Here is an 18,307-nt window from a genome sequence, read left to right as displayed (position 1 = left end):
ATGGTCGTAGGTTTGATGCTGGATGCTGACATTTTTTTAATTTTTTTCCTAGAAAAAAAAATTACAAAACTTGTTTGCTATTGTTTTGATCTTGTAATAGCTTAACGAGCTATTCTTGAGTAGTTCACTGTATTAGATTTTGCTATTATTTCTGTTCTTTTACCTCTTATATCAATCAAACCAATATCAGTTTTTGCTCTTCAGTAATTCAATCAATAATAACTAAATATGCTATTCATCAGATTTTTCCACCTACTCGGGTAGGACAGTGTCGTCCGCATATAAAAATATTATAAATCTTTGGGTAAGGTTTTGAATACACTGTTGATCAGTACTAAGAGGATAGTTAATGCAATTACGGAGTCCTGTGGGATTCCTGTACTTCTTTGCGGCTTGAATAGAAGTGGTTTCTTATGATTGCAGAAAGTCACGTAGATTTCTAATTCTTGAAGCAATTTCTGAGATCACAGAAATCCTAGATTCTGCCCAAAATTCGTCTAGTAGTATGTCTATCTAGCAATTCTTTCTCAATTACTTTGTGAAACTTACTTGGAAAAACCTATTGGAATGCCTTCCGGAATTTCTCACAAGATTTCTTCCGTATTCTTTCACGACGTTTTTCTTGGTATTCTTTCATAAATTTCTCACGGACATTTTTCGGAAATTCGAACAATACTTTCCGGGATCCCTTTTTCAGAGTATTCTAATATTCCTGAGTTCCGAACGACTTCTCTTTCCAAGCTGAAGAATTTCTTCCACAAGATTTCGTGATATTGCTTCCTCTCGCGGGGTTTTTCCAAAGTTCCTCTTGCGTTTCACCTTAAGAAATTTCAGTGACACTTTTCCCATGATTTATTCCAGAATCTCCACATAAGTTTCCCTCGGGATATTTCTTAGTTGTTGTCGCAAAATTTCTCCCAGAGCTTCTCCCGGGCATCCTCATGATTGGTTATCTAAGATTCCTTTCGATGTTCCTTTCGGAATATCCCCAGGAGATCTTCACGGGACTTCTACCAGAGTTCCTACACGAGTTATTTCAAGAGTTTTTTTTTACGAATTTTATGCAGGAATTCTTCCCAGTATTTTTTACTCCTGTTACTATTGCATTTTTTCAAGATAGTTGTTTGAGCTTCGCTCGGCGCTTTTTTAGGAACATATCTTATAGGTTCTTGCGGCCTTTCTTTCGAAGTGTTTCTCCTGAGATTTTTCTCGGAGATTCTCCGGAGACTTCTTTCAGAAGATTTCTACCGTTATTTCTCTAGAGATGTCTCTCAGAATTATCCTGGATTTTCTGTCAAGATTTTATCCGGCTGTACTTCTGGAGTCCCTTTTGGGTTTTCTTCGACTGTTGCTCCCAAAGTTCTTGCCGGGATTTTCAGGATTTTTTAGGAGTTATCGGATGTGAATTTAGGAGAAATCTTGCGAGAAACCCTGAATTTATTTTAAGAGGATATCCAGAAGGAATCCAGCGAGATACACATGGAAGCATATCGGGAACGTCTGACTGAAATCCTGGGATGTACTCTTGCGGCGACACCGTTAAAAGCTCCTATAAAAGGAAGTAAACCCTCTGACATACCGGAAGGAAAACCGGAAAAAAATTTAGAAGGACTCGGAAAAACTCTGGATGAAATGTTCCATAGGATTTTCATCAGAATCCTGTAGTAACCTACTCAAAATTGTAGTAACACTACACCATTTTCTATCGAAAGCTTCGTTTCTAATGTATTCGCAAGTTAGAACCTTTTTTTATACGAGTTGAGTTGTAGAATCCATGCCCGGCAGATGAATGGGAACACCAATCGTAGCTAACAGTCGGATATCCAACAGCGTGAATTTTCCCATCAATTTTTATTATCAAATAAAATTCATTATCTACTTTTTCTATCCTGCTATTATTTGGCAACAATGCAATGTTATGAGCATTGTGGCACGAAACACTGAAACTATCAAAATTTAGGGCCGATTTCTTCACCTCGGGTTAACTGGTAAGCCAGCTTACCCATATAGTTAAACCTGGCTTAACGCTTAAGCCAGGGTGAAGAAATCGGCCGTTAGTCAAGTAAATCCGCATACTCACCCAAAGTCAGCAGCGATGTGACGCCCAACGTGACCCGGGCCGGAATGGCTTCCGGTTTGATCCAGAACGAAATCCACGACATGACGACAATCAGTGCCGACGGGATGTAGGTGTGGAACAGATGGTAGCCCAACCGGCGCCGCAGATTAAACACCACCGCCAGGCAGGTGAAGTTCCCCGTCGAGTACTCGATCGTACAGTCCGTGGTGTAGTTGTTGCTGATGTCCAGCTGGGGGAGCTCGATCTCCGGATTGACCACCAGCGGATCGGTCATGTTCCAGATGAATACCAAATCCTGAACCGTGTGGGATACTGTGGGAGGGCATTGGTTGCGAACCGGGAAAGAAGTTGTATTAGAAAGTGATGTGGTTTAAACGTGGGTAAAATTAATTGAAAAATTTGGGTTTTCAGTAAATGTCATTGCTTGTCGAACTAGTAATACGATTCTGGATTTTCAATACGTGTTAAGGCATGCATCCGCGGCTTATACTGTCTCATGCTATCCTGAAATCTACAATTACAAACATATGAAAGAAAAAAAGAGGTTAGTCTTAATTTAGATTTAACGTAAAACGTGACGGTATTACTCTAACAACCTAACGGATGGGGTCACTCTGTCTACGGTCGAAGATAGAAAAATGTTGTACTTACATGATACGCAAAGAAGCTGTGACGCACTACTAGACAAATGTACTGAGAGAATATGGATTTATACAGTTTACAATAGATGAGTAAACACAAAACAGTGCGGACAATGCAGCAATCAACTACTTTAGAATGGCCGTTCAATATGAAGGTTAATATCCGTACAGGGAGAAGAAATACATGAAAAATGTCGTTTGGGTTGGTTTATACAAAAAAGCAGAAGAAAACAACTAACTACGATTTGCTGTTTTTTGTTTCATTAAACTACCAATACTTTATTTCAACTTCAAACATTATACGTGAATATTAGTTATTCCTGTAATTATTGTTGCTGCTTTTCTGGTTTAATTTCCTTTTATCATATCAGTAAGTGATGTTTAAGTTGCATCAAACAATCTATTCTAATTACGTGGGATCGACAAACTTGATTAAATCTGAGTGCGGTTGGAAATCAATACGCAAGAGTTCTAAACAATGTGTGGCAAATGTATTTTGCTTCAAACAAATGTGCAAAATAAACATATTTTCTTAAGATTTTGAAGTTGATACACAGGTAAACTACTGCTGATTACTTAAAGCGTAACTACAAACTAAGAAATAGAGTAAAAATACATAATCTCCAAGGTAGTTGCCACGAATTATGACATTATTACTGGACTACACGCTTCAAATGTACGTAGGTTGTCATATTGTGAGCTATTCATATAAGAGATATATTCCAAGCGATTGGTTCGTCAACCAGCAGTACAAATATCATACAACACAGTCTACTCTTTCATGTTCAGATTTCATGTTTCCATGTTTTGCTTTGTTTCAAAAAAGTTCAGTTATTACTTTCACACTAGGTCTACATATTACATCACATTTGCATCTACTTCTACGGGGGGAAAATCTATGGCATATAAGTGGATTATAGTGTGTTGATACAGTTCGATCATTATTACTTTTTACACGTTTCCGTACGACTCTAATCGTTTCTATTTTACTCTTTCAACTGAGTTGTATATTATAAAGAGTTGGTTCGTATGTGTCGCCGTTCTATTAGATTCACAAATGGTGTAATTCTAGAGCGCGTTATGAGTACTTCTACGAATATATAATACAGCATCCTACACAGTTGAGATAGTCGCGGGATTTTACTTTGCCATGCATGAGAATACAAAGTTTGGTTGGTTCGGTATGTCTGTCCAATCGTCTCGAGGACAAGTGTAGATTACAAAAGGATAGGTTCACTACAGCGGAAAGGAATGAGGAACGAACAGATGAATCAGGAAGTCTACGATTTCGTTTTATGATATGCCAGTGTCGTTCTAAGTAGGTGGATTAATCGTGAGGAATTCGGGGTTAGAAGTAAGGGTGTAGTAGTGAAGTGGTGTAGATTCTACATAAGATTTGGGTTGTATTGTCTTTTTGTACGCACTAGCCAACGCTAACATAGGGAGCTACACTTTCAACAAACTAAAAGCACTAGCGAACCGGTTGGTAAAATGATCAATGTTTTTTTGAGGATACGAATACATGCTTACTTTTTGCAATAACTTTTCCAGTTATCTTTCCGGGACAACTTCTTACTACACCTCCAAGAGTTTTGAAACATACATGGTCTTCAGAAACTTCCCATTGTTTCAAATATTTTACTTGATTTTGTAATATTTTTTTAGAATACTTCGGCACTAACATTTTAAAAACGCGTAACTGCATTTTTGAAACAAATCCCTCTTCCACAGCTACGGATTGTATTTCATTGATCCCACGCAATCTACCGCCACTATCGGAAAGGGAAGCTGTTTCTCTGTTTATAAATGTTTGTAAATTACGTGGGAAATATGAAATACGATCTACAGTTTTGATAGAAGTTGACATATCCAAACGCAGTAACGCTTTTTTGAAATGTTGGTGCCGACTTGTTGTTTTTTTTTCTTTTTTTTGCAATTCCATAAAATAGAAAGGAAAAAGAATTTTGCAGAATGAATATAATTTAATTCTTTCTGTACATTTGTAAAGATTCTCCATGTGAATAATCTGACATGCCTATTATTATTTATCTTTATTCTCGAGATTTTCAGCCCTCGGCTGGTTTATCTCGCATATGAGTTTTGCGCGATGAACTTGTTTTAAAATCTTTATTACGAATTAATTGAAAAAATGTCCTAGAATTCTTTCAGGAGTCAATTCTACAACCCTTTCAAAATTTTTTCAAGTAAAGATGGGAAACGTCTCTTAATTTAAAGAGAAAAATGCCGAAAATTCAACTCTATTTAAGATATTTTTAATAATTTCAATATCAAAACAAAACTTCCGTTATTGTTCAAAATCCTTCAACAATCCTTCAAATGATAAATCCAAGGCTAGGTTTCCACCCAAAGTTGTTTCAAAATTAATTCAATTCCTTCTAGAAAATTCTTACGACGATTTCATCAAACATTTCTTCATAAAATCTACCAAGGTCTTCAATGTCTTCAATGCCTTGTTCAAATACTTCTGTAGCGTTTTTCAAATGATTTCCCTTCAACAAATAGTTTAATCATTTCTCCTATAATTCCTGCAATTATTCCAGTGATTCTTACGCAAATTTCTTCAGAAAACACTCAACAAATTCCTCCAGAGATTCTTGCAGGTGTTCCATCTGGGAATTCTTCAGACATTCCTCAAATAATTCTTTTAGGGACATTTTCAAATATTTTTTTTCTTCCTTTCCAAGGATTCTATCTTAATTGTTTCAAGAAAAGTTTAATCTTCTAAAACGTTCTTCCAAGTTTTCCTTCAGGAATTTCTCCAAGAATGCAACTTGGTGTTTCTATTACTGCTTCTTTTCTGGTGACCTTCGCCTTAACTATTTCTCCAATTATCCTTTCAAAAATTTCTTCGCTGGTTCTACTTACTCTTAGAACTTCTGAGAGGTTTCTCATGCGATTCACCAAGGAATTCCTCCAATAATTTACCCTAATTCAAGAACTCCTCGAAGTATTCTTTTACAAATATTTTCTTCAAAGATACCTTCAAAAATTAGCAAAGTTTTATCAGAAATTCCTTGAATGAATTCTATAGAAATTCCTTCAAAGTTTCAATTAATATTTTCGGAGGAAATTCCAATGATTTTATTGGGAGTTTCTTCGAAGATTCCTTTAACGATATTACCAGGGGATCGTTCAAACTTCCGAACGAAAATTTTATGAAATTTCTTTAAAATTTAAGGATTTCACCAAAAATTTCCGCTTAAATCGCACAAAAATGTTTTTCAAAATTCCGTCAAAATATCAAATTCTATCTAAAAATAGAATTTCACCTCCGATAAACTCGTCTAGAGCATTCAAGAATTCTAGAGTGGATAACTGACACTGAGGAAGTGTTGCGAAAGGTTTTTCCGGAGTTCTCTCAGCAGACACACTTACCCAGATTTAGGTGGTAATCAGCTCAAGCTAAAATTCAATTTATTTAGAATAGGTATCGATTATCCAGTTAATTAATTTTACTTACAACTTAGTCTCCGTTGAGTAATTTAACCGTTTCACAACATACAGTGTCGGACAAAACAATAAGACCACCGGTCCTATTTCATACAAAATAGCCAAGTTTGACGATATGGTACTCGGTTTCTAGTAAACCGATTTGGCTGGAATTTTGACAGCTGACTTGGAATTACGGGAATTTTGATTTGTATTGAATTGATTGAGTTCTGTTCACTAGTTCCGAAGTTACGGATATACGGTGCGACAAAATTCTAACACCAGATATTCATGATGGTTATTTGTGGTCAATTCAACAAAAATGTCCCTAAATTTAAATGACATCCTTAATTTTAGTACTTGTTTATCAATCATCAAGTATCAGATACTCTCATATATCCTTTGATCATGGCAATCTGAAAGTGGTCCTATTATTTTGTCGTTTCGTATGTCCGTAACTTTTGATGTAGTGAACAGAACTGAATCAATTAAATACAAATTGAAATTCACGTAACTCCATGGGCACTGCCCAAATTTCAGCCAAATCGATTCACTAGAAGCCGAGCATCGCATCGTCAAACTTGGCCATTTTTTATGAAAAATGACTGGTGGTCTTATTGTTTTGTCCGACACTGTATAATCTAACGTTAAGTTTTAGCCTGCAAGTTTAGATCTTAAGTTTTATATAATTCAAATAGTTACATAAGCAAAACAACTTACAGTTAAGAAGAAATCAAAATTAGCAATAAGATACTCTTTCTGTACTGCATGTAAACAACTGTTTTTTAGCTGTATCTCTGTTATCATCTCTGCCTATTGTTTCCTAGTATTAGTCTCCCTGTCCCCGCCTGTCATCTAAGCCAGCTACAAACACCCTTTACATATAGAATAAATAGAGGCTCAACAGTGATGTTCAACTGTGGGCTGTGTCGGCGAACAGGAAGATTACACGTGGTAGTCGAAATAAGCGTATCTGTCAAAGGATAAGCAAAAGAGGGTGGAATTAAATGGTACACTCAGCCAAATAAGCCTAAGATTATCATAAGGTCTAACTTATGAAATGGCCTTTAAACAATTCATAACGATTAGAATGAACTTCATAAGGCCACTTAATTCTCATGCATATTATCCAAAACTGAAAAAGCACTGTACTCCAGAATGAAGGAAAAGCGAACAAAACCAGCGTGTCCGATTGTCATAATTGTCTAAAAAAACAATCTGACATTCTTATTTTCTTCGATTTGCGGATCATTTTGGAAAAAAGTGCTTTTTTAGTTCTGGAACATTTGCTATTCTCAATTGAGCCTTATGACGCACAGCTTGGCTTTTATACACATTCAGCAACACGATATTCTCTAACGTCGATAGCCGTGTGGGTAGGGCATGAGCTCAGTGATCTCGACGATCATGGATAGATTCCAGTCTGCATCAGTTAAAGCTTTTTTTGCTCTTTTCATAAGATTATCTTATGTAATTAGGACATAACAAGCATCATCAATTTTCATAAGGTAGTCGTATAGTATCCATACTTTACACTTATGGCTAAATTTCATGAGGTATTTTGGTGAATTTCGGTAGTTTACTTCGCTGAGTGTACAATAACTGATTACACGAATTTGAAGAGGGTATTCTGCTTAAAAGGTTCGAAAAGTCGGTACAAGAACTTAAATTCTCGATTTTCTCTGCAATTTAGTGTTGAATTGGGGAATGCTCCCTATAACAACTAGACATTTATCCTTAAGAAAACATTTTACCACCATACCAACCGATTGAATGTGCGTGAGAAAGTCTACAATATAATACAAATACAAAAATAAAAACTACAACACAAACCAGACGTTAAAGAACTACTCAGACTAACTATAATTAGTTTACGAAGGTGTGCACAATAGTATCTAACTACATCGTTAGTTTTGTAACCAAAAAAAAACACATATAAAATTATTCTGAACTGAAAATGCCTACAACATTTGTTTTTTCTATTTCTAGCCTACAAAAGAAGAAAATGTTTATTATAAAAAAAGAAATTGAAAACCAATACTCAATTTTCAACGTACGTTTCACTTTATTACTTTCTACCAACGTTTCCTCATTTGCATTCTTCAACTAATTTTCAACGTTTTTTTTACTTTTGCTTGTTGGCAGTAATCCGCCATTGTTGTTCTACTATGGTGAGTGTCGTCAAATCACAAAAACAATGTCACTCAGTGAGCAATGAAAAAAAAAACAGGAAAAATACATAGACATCTGCTGCCTTCGACACGGGTGTTCTAGCGTTTCTATAGTGTGCATGGGTGTCCGTCCGGTGTTCAACAAACACGTACAATATTCTATTGTTTATTGGATGTGGTTTGTCAACGTCATCTACCGCGCAAAGTTCGTGATACAACAACATGGTGGTAGTGAGGGAGGGTACAGTGTGCACGTCCACTGATTAAGTATCAAATGTCTTCCCCAATTGGTTTTGCCTGTAGTGGTATGTTACGTCATCGGTTTGCGGTTTGGTACTGCTGTGCCAAATGCCTGTTGGTCTTTAAGTATACGACGGGTGAATTTGTTTATGTGAGAGTAGATGTGTGTTTGTGAAAATATGTCATGTAATGAAGTCGATTCGAGTGTAGCTTAATCGAGTCGTCTTGGGTGGTGGATGGAAAGTAGGAGTGGTGATTTTAGAAGTACTACAAACTGTGTATTTAATATTGTTTTCTTCTATATCGTAAAAAATAGTGGTGTGCTCTATCACTACTACAAACGAGTATGATTTATCGTTAATTTAATCTGTTACTGTCAAACAGATGCATTGTGTTGGTTTATTGATTATTCGATACCAAATTGTTTGGCAATAATTACAATACTAAGTTGCTTTCATACGCTATCAAACAGATGCACTAATAATAGCTATGGTTCTACAATATGTATGTATATATAGATATATAAATATTTATTTAATACTTTTTGTGTGGTTCTATTAATATGTTTTGTTTTTTATTACTTTTCTCAGGTTATACACGTGAAACAGTCTAATGATACTTCTACGAGTACTATTGTTCATCAAACTATGTACGGTCATGTGGCGTAATATGCTCATTTTTGCTTACTGCAAACTACTGCCTCAAAACACTACTACTAATAGAGCGTAGGAGAGTGTGATTCAGGAAAGTAGAACAAGTGGATGGTTGCTTAGAATTGTTTTTGCTCAATCATACGTATTTAAAAAAAATGTACATAAACATATCACATTACCTTCGGATTTGATCTCAGCCCACTGTCTTCGTTTCCGAAATTGAGGAACACATTTTTACTTTTTCCAATACTGATCGAATGTAGGATGCTTAAGGATTATACAAGGATAGGTGAATCAATCAATCTGGGATACAGCCTATATACGGTTACTTTTGGTTAGTTTTTTTTATTGCCTACCGTCAATAGTGGATCATACGATTTGGACCAGCCAAATTTGTCTACCACTACCAACAATTAGGGGACTCCAAATGGGTAAACAAATCGCCGAAATACTAACTTATGTACTCCGATCACACTACACCCGCATTACCTTACTGCTACTTGTGTCCAATCATCACAAACTGTTTTATTTTGCTTTTATTTCCAATAAAACTTCTACACAAAGTCACATTGAACAGTCCCAACGCATTTTGGAAGTTTCAATTTCTGTACAACATTACGAAACAATCCACAAAATTTCGACGCGGGTGATCATACCACGATTCTACCTTAGACGAAAAGCCTGCGTTCTACTCAATGAATCTACCCAACGAAGCCTATGCCTAGCGTAGAACACCGTTATTTCGCCCCAAGTCATCATACACCTAGCAAGCCATTCCACTACATCATGCTGGTTGATTTCGTTTTCTTTCCACCTTTTCAGAACATTTCCAACAAACTAAGTGTGTTAGCTTTTGCAGTATTTTTTCGTGTATTTTTTGTTCATTTGCACTTTTGCTGTTCGGATTTTCCATCCATTTTGTCAATAATTTATACTTATAATAATGATAACACGCGCGCTCGCTCGCTTTCCCGCTTTCTTTCTCACCTATTCGGTTCTCTATCAACTCGTCTTCCTCTCACTATTCCAGGTGTATAATTTTAAGTGTATAATAATAATTTTTACTCATATGTTTGTCTTTTCGGCCCATGTCCGACAAATAGCGATAAACATTGCAAGTTTTAGCGTGACTTCTTTTCTTGTGTAACCGTTGCCCTCTTCCGTATCCTTATACTGACTGCTGAATTCCTACTGAATTATGTCTTTTTAACTTTATTCGCTCGATATAAAAACTAAGTTTTATTGCTTATCAGTTTTACGACGCCTCCATAAACTGGGAGAGCGTACTGTTTTACTACTCTAGCCTATGCTTTATATCAACTTTTATTTTCCGAAAAAAAAAGTTGCTCCAATATGTGTGAGTTTTTGCGTACGTGTGTGTCGGTGTGTTGTAAGTGTATCTTTTTCAAAGAGTCTTTGCGTAAGTTTATCTCCTTCGTAATGGCTGCTGCTGCTACTGCTGCGTCCTTGATGAGACTGTGTTGCTTTTGTATAAGTTCAGATATAGGTAAATATGAATAGTGATGATCGTAACGCACCATAAAATTTGTTTGTGGTGGATTTTTTTTCTCTTATTGATCATTTTTACGTGTGGTTGTGTCGCTTGCACGATAATTGTAGTAGCATATATTATCTAATTTTGTTGCTCAAATGAAGTATTGTCAATGAGTTTACCACTTTTTGATGTTCATTATAGTTTTAAAAACGACTAGCTTCTGGTAGCGTATGGTTTTTGGGAAATTAATCAGTGGTTTTGAAATAAAAAAAAATGCGATCAAAGATTGAAACTTATTGAATACGATTAGGTGGGGCAAGACGTTTTAATTAATTATAAATTTAAATGAATTACGTGTTGGTATTGCAATAGCTTTCATGCAAAAAAAAATCGTTCGATTTCAGGTGGATGCTCTTTGGATATAGCAATAACGAATGGCAAAAGATTTATGCTTCTTAAGAAATATGTAACGTCAAACACATCACGTAATTTTTCGACGAGGTTTATAATAACTTCAACACCAGGTAGCTATGTGAATCTGTGAAAAACTTGGGTTCTGGTGAGATTCGAACCCACGACTCCATATTCGTCAGTCCGGCGCTTTGACCAACTAAGCCACAGAACAGGTAAAGATTGAATTCTGCGGAATAGAAAGCCAAAGAGACTCCGAACCATGAACACTACCTTTTTAACAAATCTATCTCTCTTTCGACTTCGATGCCAAACTGCTCGATGGCTAGGTATGCGGAGTGCGAGAATAAATCTCGGGTTCATAAAACACTTCGCTTTTGCGTGTAGTTAGTGGTCAGAAACGCAAGTGTGTTGTGGATTGGCATCTAAGCTGAAAGGGAAATGGATTTGTGAAAAAGATGGCGTGGGCTCGGGATCCATTTGGCTTTATATTTTGCAGAATCGTTACCTGTTGTATGGCCTGGATGGTTAAAGCGCCGGTCTAGGTCTGGTCGTGGGTTCGAATCGCACCAGGACACGAATTTATTTTCGCAAATTTATCTTTCAATTTGTCAATTAGCGACATTATGAGTTTTCTAATTACAAGTTTTCTTCAGCACTGATATACTTCTGTTCAAAAGATCCATCTTCCTTACTTGGTGGAAAACTGAAGTACACTGAGGCAAAAATTTCTTAAGAAATTCATTACTGCGGTCTTATGAAAAATCTCATAAGAGTGTTCTTATGAAACGTTGATCCCGAAAAGCCAAACTTTTTATTGCACTCCAACCGTTCCAACTTTCGAAGCGTCGATGGGCGCGTGAGTAAAGCATGCGTTCTCCGATCTCGACGTCCCTGGTTCGATTCCAGGTTGCGATTTTGTTTTATATTGCGCAAAAATATTTCATAAGATGTCTTATGAAATGATATCATAAGAATTTCTTATGGAAATCAAAACATTTTCTTATGTCGAAATTTCATAAGACAAACTTATGCCCTTCATAAGATCAGTTTCCTCAGTGTAGATATAATCATTGGGTGGATCAAATGTTGCTTCAGATTACAAATGGAAACAATTTATAAGTTTATTTCAAATGGATAACTTCATTCTACCGAGATATCGACCATGCTATATGATATATAGTTGATGTGTTCGGCAAAGTTGTTTGAATAAATGTGAGACTATTGCTTAGTAAGCGATCTCTAGTTCGAAAAGTTCGCTGCTGCACTCTTTTACGAATCACTGAACTTTTGGTGGAATCTCAGGAGTTTCAACAGGGTTTCTTCCAGGATTTTATTTTCTGAAATTCAACCAGGAATTCCCTCTGTCATCCCTCCAGGAGTATCAACTGGGATTTCTTCTGGGAATCCTCCAGAAATTCATTCCGGGATATCTTCAGACATTTCCTTCCGGAATTCAGTCACATATCTATTCCGATATTCCTCCAGTGATTGTTTCCGGGATTCATACAAGATTTCTATCTGGAATTATTTCTGGAGCTCCATCCCAAACTTTTCCAGGCGGTCCTGCTGGGATTTCTCCTGGAATTCTTGCTAAGATTCGTCCAAGATTTATTTCAGTGATTGGTACCTTAAAGAGGTTTTTTTTCGGATTCCTCCATAAATTCCTTTCTGAATTCCTCCCTCAAAGGGCCTCAAAGGGGATTCCTTCAGAAGGTCCTTAATAAAGTCCTGTACCGAATTTTAAAAGAAACTTCTGCAAGAATTCTATACAGAACTCCTAAAGTAATTCCATAAAAATGTCCTGAAAACATCATTAAAAATCTGCTGGAGACTTTTATTCAACAACATCATGGAGAATTCCAGAATGAACATCGGGAAAAATTTCTGAAGAATTTGCAAGAATTCCAGAAGAAACTGCTGGAGGAAGTTTCTGGAGGATTCACAGAAGAAATTCCTGAAGGAGTCTTGGAAGGAGTTCCTCAAGGGCTCCTGAGAATACTTCCTGAAGCAAAACCTGCAGGAATCTCGGTAGAAATTTCTGGTGGAACCCTGCAAGAAATCTCGATTGAAATTTTTGAGTCTCAGAAGAAACTTCCATTGTATTTCCAGGAGAAAATCCTGGTCGAAACTAGAAGGAACTTTGTTAGGAAATCACGAAGGAACTCCTGCAAGAATCCTTGACGGAATCCCGGAAGAAGCAACTGGTGAATTTCCGGAAAAAGTTCCTTGGAAAAAAAATTCGGATGAAATGTTGGAAAATTCCAGAAGAAACTCTTGGGAGAATCGTTGAAGGAACTCCTGCGTGAGTATTGAAAAGAAGTCACGGCAAAATTCCTGTACGAACTCCTGGATTCATACGAGATTTCTATCTGGATTTTCCCGGAAATCCACCCAAAACTTTTCCAGGATGTCGTTCTGGGGTTTCTCCTGAAAGAAGATTCGTCCAGGATTTATTCCAGAGATTGCTACCTTCAAGAGGTTTTTTCTTCTTCGGATTTTACCATAAATTTCTTCCTGAATTTCTCTTTCAAATCGGATTTCTTTAGAAGGTATTTTCAAAAGAAACTTCTGGAAGAAATTCTATTAGTAATTCCATAAAAATCTCCTAGAAAAATCGGTAATAATCTGTTGGAAAATTTAACTTAACAACATCAAGGATAATTCCAAAATGAACATCCGGAAGAATTTCAGAAGCATTTGCAGGAATTCCAGAACTGTTGAAGGAATCCCAGTAGGAGTTTCTGGAGAATTGACAAAAGTAGTTACCCGAAAGAAATTCCAGAAGGAATTCTTAAAGGACTCCCGAGAATACTTCATGAATCAATAGCTGGAGGAATTCCGGTATGAATTTCGGGGGAAATCCCGATTGAAATTTTCGGGAGTCTCAGAAGAAACTTCCTATGTATTTCCAGATGAAAATCCTGGAAGAAACTAGAAAGAACTTTGGCAGGAACTCCTGCAAGAATCCTAGTCGAAGTTCCTGGAGGAATCCCGAAAGAAGTTCCTGGAGGATTTGCAAATCATGGATTTGCTGGAGAAATTCCATAAGGAACTCATAGAAGAACCGTTAAAGGAACTCCTGCGCGACTTTTAGAAAAAAGTCATGGCAAAACCCCTGAACGAACTCCTGGAGAAACTCCGGAAGACACTTCTGGTGAAATCTTAGCAGAAGGAATCTTAGAAGTATATCCTGGAGGAATCCCATAAGAAGCTCCTGGCTAACTTCAGAAGAAAATTCTGCAAGACTGACAGAAAGAACTCCTTGAGGAATCCCAGAAGTAACTTCTGGAGGAATCCTAGAGGAACTCTTGGAAGAATTCAGAAACCAAGTCCTGGAAGAATCCATAACGGATCTCAGAAGATATTTGTGATTAATCTTTGCAGGAACATCCTATCGGAAGCCCAGATCCAAAAATAGCTCCTGGTGAAATCCCAGAAGCAATGCCTGAGGGAATACGAAAAAATATCTGTAAGAATTTCACAAGGATCTCGAGGATGAATGCGGCAAAGAGCTCTTACCAGCGAGTCATAAATTAGTACACTTCTCAACTCACGCGAACCCACACAAGCCGATTATTTTTTTTTCTGAATCGTAATACGTTTTTTACAGTAAGGTAAAGATATTACAAAGCCACATTCTAAGTTTCCAAGAGCACAAATGTAAAGAACGCGTGAGTATTTTGCATGACCAGTTCGATGGTATCTGTGTTTGATTCCAGATACGCTCCAAAATATGTTTTAAAGTAAATTTCTTTGGTTTCTTAGACATGTTCAGTTTTGAGAATTAAGCCGTTGTATCCAATAAACAGAACTTTTGTGACGTAGGACGTGCAGAACTGTCACACGACATACAAATGCTAAAATGGGCAATTGTCAACTGCTCAATTTGGAGCGGACCTGGTGTAGTGGTTAAAGCCCGTGACTATCACGCCGAGAACATGGGATCGAATCCCACTCCCGATATATACTCACAAAATGTGATTTCTTTTTTCGAAAGGGAAGTAAAACCGTTGGTCCTGAAATGAACTAGCCCAGGACTAAAAGTCTCATCAATACAGATAAAAAAAACTGTTGCATGCTGTGCTGTACTTATACAGCAATGAGCTGAACAGCAAACTCTTAGTCTTAAGAGCATTTCCGATAAAATTTCAAAAAAAAAATACTCTTCCATAAGCTCCTGAAAGGTCTCATCTGGAAATTTGCCTACATACATTGTGTATCCCGCGTGTATGGCATTTTGAGAATTTTTCCTCATTTTCGTTATAATGTTAATTCAAAAAGCATCCACGTGAAATACGAAAAAAAATCATACCTTAAATTATTTGAAATTGCAGGCATAACCGAAATGCAGAATGCACTAATTTTCAAATGTACCATGTTCGAACTTAACACAAATATTAACAAGATCTTTCTGGGGAGAGGTTTTCTGATGTTTAACCATCTTTCCATTATTTGGAACTGAGCATTTGGAAAAGTTGGGGGTTTCCGAACGTTCGTGCATTTATTGCTTCATACATGTGTAGTATGCGTGGTGATATAATGCTGTTGCCCTCCTGTCCCAAAACATCAAGAATTTGCACCGCATATCGAGCAAAGATTTTCCATACAAAGTGATTGCTTGTATTTTGCGTTTGGGCCTAGTCTTAAGCTTGTATATTTGTATTTTTTCATCTTTTCCTTTAAAACATTTTAAAACATATAAAAAATTAAACGCTCTGTGCTCATCGAAACGCCCAAGGGAGCATCCATTAATTACGTCACGCTAAAACCGGGAATTTTCGACCCCCCCTCCCCCCTTCGTACGGGTTTTTCCTATACTTAATACATTGCTTGTCACACTTTCACAAACCCCCCCTCCCCCCTAGGACCGTGACGTACTTAATGGATGGCCCCCAATTGGTTGTTCCAAATTTGCTTGGCGACCAGGTTTGCCTCTATACCAGCATTATTGGTCAGCACCGTGCGTGTAGGTTACGAATTTTCGCTTGCGGAAGATCAAAACGAACGGAGTATAAAAAGCTGCCAATTTCTGATGCATTCCTTACGTTTCGAGCCAATCGTCGTCGTCGTCGTCAGCTAGCTGCTCTGAAACGACGACGACTACAACGTTATTAATAGTGAAACAGCAGCCATGGTGTCTCCCTTGCCCGCTAAATGGTCACTGTTTCGACCGGAGAGTTATAGTTATTATTATTAGAACTAGTCATCTCTTTATTAAGTGTTGAGTTGATATTTGTCTATTACGAGAGTCCGCGATGGTTACCGATTGCGCAACTGATGGTTACCGCGACGCACTGGATTTGGTTTTGTTCTGTAACATTCATATTTGGGTTTTGCCAACTCCTTGTAATGCTTGCTCTTATATATTTTGATAGTTTTTTTGTCTGTACAATCTAGTTTTCTTTTTCTTAAAATTGATCAAAACCGCAAAATTCAAAATTCGATGGGATTATTTTCATAGTATTCTCATTTTTGTGTGAATAATTTTGTGTGTATGCTTTATCAGTGATCTACTAATGCTCCTTCGGTTCACGGCGTTTGTCTTTTTGTCACAAAGCTCTTGTTGGTTTGTTTTGTATGTATAATATACTTTTTTTTGTCTTGAATCATTCAAAGTAAAAAAAATCTGACCCAAATGATTGGATTGTTCTGTCTCGTATCGCTTGCTTTTGCTTTTTTTGTTGTGCTCATTCAGATTGGTCCACGCAACTGTTTTATTCCACAGATTTGTTTGTTTGAATGTGTATTATTTTCAGCTTTACGCCAATTGTTGTCTACATCAATAATATCAACAACGACACCTTCGCCCAAAGTGGAGGAAGGCACATATGCAACAACAACAACTACCCAAATATATGTGTAATTTCGTAAAAAGTATAGCGAAAGACCTTTCAATAGAAAAAGAGGGGCGAGCTGACGTCGTCAAACGCCAATGCAGAAACATATCGCGAAAAGAAGACTATAGGAAAAATATTGCATATTGTGGCATCTGTTGTATAGCCGTTATACGCTGTAAAGTTTCGCTAAAGTTCTCACTCACAAGTTTAGATTTCATTTTACTGGGAGATATAAGTTTGCACGTGTTCCTTGCCATATCAAAGAATCAATGAGTTTGACGTTTCAACAGCTTTTGAGGTTTTGCACTAGCAGTTAGTGTGTTTTACTGATTGACAGCGTGCAGTCAGACACGTGCGGTTTTTTTTTTGGGTTTCAACAAATTCATCGATCATATTCGACAAATCGGTAGTACTAAATATAAGTTCTTGTCAATGAAGCTTAGTTTGCTTGCTTTAACATCGCTTAAGTAATTTTATATATGTTTTGTTTAATTTACTTGCCTATGGAAGATCGTTTGGTTTTATATATAACTCTTCTTTGTTTTGTTCAATGATTAGCTTGTTTAAAGTTTAAGTCGTCACTCCAGGTTCATACGTTAAGTAAGTGGATATGTTTAATTTAGCTTCGCTTGTATCATCCTAGTAACAATACGTTATCGATTAGGGGCATATGAACAATAACTGTAAGCCTAAATTAAAGTCGAACGGTGGATATTGTCAGTAATACACAGGACAGTAGTCGATAATTATTGAGTAAAAATACACTAACTACTATAATTCGTTCCGAATTGCTTTGAAACAAACATCAACAAATTGTTTAAACGTCAAAGTATGTATATGTTTATATTTGGCAAAGTGGGGACTAACAAAATGAATCATGCTAAAATACACGATACTTACAGACTGTTTAGTCACAGACTTGCGGACGTACCAGAAACCGAAAGTTAGACAATTTTGTTCACCTTCTCTGTCTCTCTGCTTCCACCTTATGCGATTGAATCGCTTGAAGATTTTGAAAGTTTGTTTGGACGCATAAACCAAACTCCGCAAGTCTATGTATAAAGTGTCTATAACGATATTGACCCATGTGGACAGAAATTTAATATATTTCACTACTTCCACTAATATCGAATAAATGTGAGAAAAATTACGAATCAAATATATATCTACTAAATCTGCTACTTAGTATATGTATAATATGGAGACTATTCTGAAATTGTTTACAAACGCATACTCGTACAAACTTATATTTCTATACAAACGAGTGTATGAAAGAACTTAGTCGATTATGCAGTCGAAGAAAGTTTAATTCCTTCAAGTAGGACC

General features: G+C 36.8%; 2 protein-coding genes across 4 annotated transcripts in view; one reads left to right on the top strand and one right to left on the bottom strand.

Annotated features, from left to right (window-relative positions):
- Positions 1 to 18,307, top strand: part of LOC109427107 (uncharacterized) — a 105,716-nt gene that overhangs the window by 19,363 nt on the left and 68,046 nt on the right. The gene's annotated exons all lie outside the window — the stretch shown is intronic.
- The window catches only part of LOC109400186 (RNA-binding protein Musashi homolog 2), a 185,621-nt gene continuing 169,401 nt past the window's right edge, over positions 2,088 to 18,307 (bottom strand). For both annotated transcript variants that reach the window (XM_062858382.1, XM_029872189.2), the window contains one exon: positions 2,088 to 2,392. In XM_062858382.1, coding sequence (XP_062714366.1) covers positions 2,227 to 2,392 — 166 coding nt within the window. In that variant the 3' untranslated portion in view covers positions 2,088 to 2,226. The remainder of the gene's footprint in view (positions 2,393 to 18,307) is intronic.

Source organism: Aedes albopictus, chromosome 3 (assembly GCF_035046485.1).
Source record: "Aedes albopictus strain Foshan chromosome 3, AalbF5, whole genome shotgun sequence".
Classification (NCBI taxonomy): Eukaryota; Metazoa; Arthropoda; class Insecta; order Diptera; family Culicidae; genus Aedes; species Aedes albopictus.
The sequence above is the reverse complement of the archived record's forward strand: the minus strand, read 5'-3'. Positions and strand labels throughout refer to the sequence as shown.